We start from the raw sequence: 6,000 nt of genomic DNA, 5'->3' as shown, positions 1-6,000 counted from the left end.
CGGTTCTTTGGGACCGGGGGATGCCTCCAACTGGGAGAGCCAGTGCCAGCATGAGCCAGGAGCTGTCACTGTCCTGCAGTCAGCTCTCCAGCAGAGTCCTTACCCCTGATCTGCACAGCACAGGCCTTATGAAAGACTATCAGGGTAGTCATAACCGGCATGGACAGGGATTCTGAGACTTGGCCCAGGACACAGACTTGAGAATACACCATAGGTTACTTTATTGTCGGGTCTGTTGTGACATGCAGCTCCAGTAGCACACACACTTCTTGCACGAGGCCACCACAGGGTGCAACCCTGGGCTCCTCCCCAGGCTCAGCACCAAGCACTGTCCCCTCATGGGGATTCTGCTGCCCTCCAAATCGAGTGGTCCAAATGGGGCACTGGATGGATAAGAGGAGGCAGAGGGAGGGGTATGGAGGGCCAACTGTTGGGCCTGAGCAAGAGACTCAAGGGGTAGATGAGTTTGGAGTGTCCCCTAAGGAGGCCAGGCCCTGGAGCAGCGACCACTGCGCCTTGCTTCCTAGACCAAAATGTTTCTCTCCCTGAGCCTCCCCCACTCTACGGGTTACCCGTGAGTGAGCCCCCTACCTCACTCAGCTACGGCCTGCAATCAACTTCTCTATGCTTTGCCCAGTAAGTGCTTGTAGGTGCTGCCTGCAACAACAGGAAAGGCTGGCTATGGTCACCCATCAAAGACAACTGCCTGCAAGATCTGCAAGGCAAAAGCTATTACCAAATTCTAGGTAAATCCCACTGAAGGTTTTATAGAGGAGTAGCCCAGCCACTTGGCAGGTTCCAAGTCCAGGACAGTGGATAATGTTCCCTAAAATGCCAGTATTAGAATATAGCCAGACCCCCGTGCCATTCACCGCTTTAGTAGAGTCAGGGAGAAGAGGATGGAGGGGAAGGGCATAGAGTCAGGGGGGAGGAGGTTGGAGGGGAAGGACAGAGCCAGGGGAAAGGATCAAGGATGCCATTCATAGAAGCAGACACCTGTTGGAACCCATATTGCTAGAAATTCTAAGGGGGGGGGCTGCTAAGTGGACACTTTAGAAGCAGCCCCTATGGTGAGCACCATCTTGAGCTGCACGTGACTAGAGGATGCCCGGTGACAGCAAATCGCCTGGCACCCATATCTCAGCTCTGCAAGGAAGTTACATGACCACTTTCCAGGTAGTGGCCATGTATAGAGACATCACCACAGGTGAAGAGGCAGGATGGCTCCCTGCTCTATCCTCCCCTTTCCACCCCTCCACACACACACACACACACACACACACACACACACACACACACACACTCAGTCCCGGCTGTAAATTCCAGGAAAACAGCATAAAAGAGCTTCCAAGGGAGATGGCAATTCTCTCCCCCACCCAATCCCCAGGCCTACATCTTTGTCCTGGGAGGCAGTAGAAGGTCCGTCCCTCGCCAGCCCATCCCAACATGGCACCCAACCTACTCAAGATCATGATGTCATTGCAGTCCTTTTTATGGAAGTCGGCCCAGGCCTTGGTCTTGCAGTACTTGCTGCAGGTCAGGATCCCATAGCAGCGGGGACAGGGTGTGAGGCGGACCCCAATGGAGCGACCACACTGGTAGCAAAACTTGTAAAAGGCAAGGCTGTGACAGAATCCCAAGGTCAGGTTTGTGTCCACACCTGAGCTCCTAAGGTCTACAGTCATGGCCACACATCCCACCAGGCAGAGCAGCTACCACATATGCACAGAAGCCTTGATGTCCCCACCCACAATGGTCTCCACACAGTTATTCTCAACAGTTAATACACACGGAGCCTTTGGGCCCACCACAGGTTCTGCCATAAAGGCTGCTCAGGCAAAGTCTGTGCATCCAACATGGCGGCCGGATGGCAGCTTACCAGCACAGAGAAACTAGTCGTGAGTAGCATGGCTGCAATGAGTCAGCTACTCGAGGGCAGACCTCAGAGCTCATGTGTGGGGTAAGACTCAACACCAACCTCCGTTTCCAGAGGAGGATGCTCCCCACCGCCCTCTCTATCCCTGCCCTGTCCCTCCGGATTGATGGTGCAGATGTTCCCACGAATATGTATGGGTCCTCCCCAAGAAGGCACACAGCACAGGTGACTACCGAGTCTGCCACAGAAACACCCTGCAAGAGGATGATGGGACTTCCCAGAAAAACAGTGGTTGAGCTGGGTTGTGCTCTGCCATGGGAGGTGGACACCCCCCACCCCCCTGAGGATGCAGAGCTTGTGTCCCACCCCCAGACAACCCAGTTCACTGAGTGTGCCCTGAGATCCCATCTGTTAGCCTCATTCCAGCTGGAGCCTGTGCCTCCATGCCGGGCTGCCTGGCCAAGGTGCTGCTGCTCAGGACAGAGAGACAAGGTGGCCCCCAGGGACCCACTCACTGCTGCTTTTCTGTGGCTGAGGACTTAGGCATACTGGAGCTCCTCTTCTTCATCCGGTGGCTGGGGGACAGCTCCGCTGTGGAGAGAGCTGAGTCAGCACCCGGTGGGCAGGGGAGCACGGCAGCTGGGGGAGGGGTCCTCACCTGCGGCCACTACCTGTGCCTCAAAGGGCTTACCTACCTGCAGCCCCTGCCTAGGTCCTACTGTTGCCTTCCACTTCCATCCAAATCTGCCTTGCTACACCACTAAAGGCTACCAGGCAGCTTTGCCCAGTGCGCAGACTCTGAAGGAGTCACCCTGATGACCTCCCATCTGTCTCTGAAGTTCTGGTTATTCTTCCCTGCTCGTTCTCAGAGGCCAGTTGTCACTCGCTCAGGAACCTGAATTGGTGGAGTCCACAGTGGTGGCCAATCTTGTCAGTTTGGTGATTTAAAATCACCTAGGAGACAAATTTCTGGAGCATGTCCGGGAGGGCATTTCCAGACATGCTCAACCAACATGGCTCGACCAATCCTGAATATAAGTGGCACCATCCCATAAGACGGGGGGCCCAGACTAAATAAAAAGGAGACATGAGTCGAGACCAGTGTTCATCTCTCTCCGCTGCTAAACTGAGGACATAAGGTGACCAGCCACTTCCTGCTTCTGTCAGCCCAACTTCCCTCTTGAACTGTAAACCAAAATGAATGTTTTCTCCCTGAAGTGGCACGTGCTGGGTGCTTTGCCATGGTAACGAGGAAAGTAACTAATCCAGAACACAGTGCCAGGGGCTGAGGCTGTTGCTGTGATGGATCTGGTCCTGTGGAGGAACTGATGTGTGGGAGGAACTTGGAAGAGTCTGGAGCGGATGGGATAGACTAGCCCTAGACTGCTGCAAATCGAGCTCAGCGGGCCTTTCTCAGGGGAGTTTGGAAAACAACAACGGCTAAAGGAATAAAAAACCACAGACGGTGGGGGCTCAGTTCATGAAGTTTCTGAGAAGATCAGGACTCCCTTGAGACTTGGACTGGCGTTTATTCAGGTTATACTCTGGCAAAGAACCCACCTCCATTCGACCCATGTCTTCAGAGTGGGGGGGGGGGCTGAATCCCTAATGTGGAAATTTCCTTAGCGGATGACAGCGTGGCACTCGGGCTGTGGCACGGTCACTGTCCGCTGTTCTTATTTGGATCAGCAGTGAGGGAGAGCAGCAAGTTTAGTGTGCAGAACAGAGCTAGCATGAGAGAGAGGATATGAGGTGCAGTAGAACCTGAGGTGGGGCTAGCCAAAGCTTTTGGGAGTCCATATACTTCGAGAAAATCTCCAGATGTGCAGAAATGGGGCTGTAGGCTTTGGTGTTTGCCTTGTTGAGATTTGGTCTTGCTTTACGCCGATCTTCTCTTGCTGTCTGCCTTGGTTACTTTTATATTGCTGTGATCGGACACTGTGGCCAGGAGAGGCTACAGAAGAGTTTATTTGGGACTCGGTTTCAGAGGGGCTAGAGTCCGTGACCATCATGGCAGAGAGCATAGCATCAAGCAGGCGGGCATGGCTGCTGAAGCAGTAGCTGAGAGTTTACATCTTCATCCACAAACCTAAGACAGAGCTAACTGGGAATGGCACAGGCTTTTGAAAACCTCAAAGCCTGCCCCAGTGCCACACCTCCTCCAACCAGGCCACACCCCCTAATCCTTCCCAAGTGATTTCACCAACTGAGGGCCGAACATTCAAACTCATGAGCCTGTGGGGGGCCACTGTCATCCACATCACCACACTATCTTTGGTTCTCTCTTTTAGAATGGGGAGGTTTACCCCATTCGCTATGAGATGAAACTGAGGCCCTAGGAAAGCCAGTAGAATATTATGATTTTAAAGTGGTGTGTGGCCTGGAGAAAGGGCTCAACAGGTGGCCAGCGCTTTCCACCACACCTGACCACCTGAGTTCAATCTCCGCTACCCACGTGATAAAAGGAGAGGACTGATTCTTGATGCTTACATGTTGTCTTAGCCACCAAGTGTGTGCCAAAGCACACATTCCCCTGTCACACACACACATACAACCTAAAGGTAATAAAAATAAAACTAAGGGTGATGTGTTTAGAAGCCAAGTTGACAATGAGTGGACTAGCGATCCTTCCTCTTGACAGGCAAGCAGCAGAATTTAGAATTGCCAGAGAGACAGCAGACAGGTTTAGCTGACACAGGAAGGCCACCCTTGATGCAGGCGGGGTCCAGCCCCTAGGCTGTGGGCCGTGAATGAGTAAAGAGGAAAAAGCAACTTGAAACAGCAGCATTAACCTCTCTCTACTTCCTGACTGGAGGTGCCACGTGACCAGCTGCTTCCCAGCTCCTGTCGCCATGCCTTCCCACCATGATGGATTATAGTCCCTTTTTTAAACTATGAATCAAATTAGTTTCTTCCTCCTTGAAGGAGCTCTCTTCAGGATTCCATCACAGCAATGAGGACAGTAACCGACGGACTCTTCTCCCCGCTCCCAGTACTACGCTGTCCCTTGGAAGGTGCAGCCTTGGGAATTCCACGGTCGCCACAGGATGACAGTGGCTTGAGCAGGGCTCTTCCCTGACTACACTGGGCTGTTGAATTCTTTGAATCGCTGGTTGGTTGTCTCTGGCTTCCAACAGTGCTTCCTCCTGGCAGGTCTTGCTCAAAAGACCGACACAACCAATCAGGGCTGGCTGCAAGGACAGGCCCAGATCGGTGTTGGCTGCTTGCTCTTTCCAGCCACTTCCCCCATGCTCACTGGCTCCTAGTCACAGTTGTCCAGCTTGTCCCTCCAGCTGGGCTGCACTCTTTTCACGGTCGCCCTCAAAACCTTTAGTAGCTCCAAGGACACCAATAGGCCAGTCTCAGTTACAATGATATTACATCCTTGAGAGAGATTTAGGACTCTCTGTTCAACGGGCTTTTCCTCTGAGTAATATGAGCTGAGGTCCTGGAGCCAATGGCACATGTCTCTAAGGGACAGCCCTCACATTAGGAACCGAGTACCCAGTGCAGAGTAGGAGGCCTTCACAGCTTGCGTCTCCTGGCATGGAATCCTGCCCCACCAACTGGACAAGGTGGTTGGGATCCCAAGGGGTCCCAGGATCTTCATCAACACTGAAATTGAGGCTGTGCCTCTCTGTGTCCAGCAAGGGAGATTAGGTGCAACAACGGAGTCTCTCTTCCCGTCACAGGGGGCGTGCACTCAGCGTAGAGCCTGGCCTGTGAAGTGAGCAGCTAAAGACGGCATGAAGACCGCTGTCCTCTGTGATTTCCAAAAAGGAAAGGCCTCCTGTTGGAGATTTCTGGAGGAAAGGACCTCCGATTAAGGGTTTCTAGCAAAAAAGGCCTCCTGTTGGGGCTTTCTTGGCTATGCCAGCCTGGAGTGAACTCCCTGCTTCCCTGAACTGGCAGCATAAAGAGGAAAAGCAGGCCCCAGTTTAGCATTCAGTATTATGGTTTGTTGGCATGGAACTTAGTGGATTTTGTTGACTAATTGTTCCCTTATACCTTGCATGGTCTTTGAACCAGTTGCAGAAACCTTACATAGTGGGGTGTTGCGTTTTTGCTGTGTGTTGGTGTGTGTCTTGGGTCTTCAGACAGTGCCAGGCTACCATGGTAAAGGT

The 6,000-nt window shown here is 52.8% G+C and overlaps 1 protein-coding gene across 1 annotated transcript in view; it reads right to left on the bottom strand.

Moving 5' to 3' along the window:
• Window positions 1–336: 336 nt before the first annotated feature.
• Ankmy1 (ankyrin repeat and MYND domain containing 1) overlaps window positions 337–6,000 on the bottom strand; it is a 35,664-nt gene continuing 30,000 nt past the window's right edge. Inside the window, exons 15-17 of the mRNA XM_050126009.1 lie at window positions 2,392–2,467; window positions 1,463–1,623; window positions 337–383 (exon numbers count right to left, since the gene is read on the bottom strand). Of these exons, the coding sequence (XP_049981966.1) occupies window positions 337–383; window positions 1,463–1,623; window positions 2,392–2,467 (284 nt within the window). The remainder of the gene's footprint in view (window positions 384–1,462; window positions 1,624–2,391; window positions 2,468–6,000) is intronic.

Source organism: Alexandromys fortis, unplaced genomic scaffold (genome assembly GCF_014885135.2).
Source record: "Alexandromys fortis isolate MF-2015 unplaced genomic scaffold, M_Fortis_MF-2015_v1.1 scaffold_254, whole genome shotgun sequence".
NCBI classification, from domain to species: Eukaryota; Metazoa; Chordata; class Mammalia; order Rodentia; family Cricetidae; genus Alexandromys; species Alexandromys fortis.
Note: the sequence above shows the minus strand (reverse complement) of the source record. Positions and strands in the feature narration are given on the sequence as shown.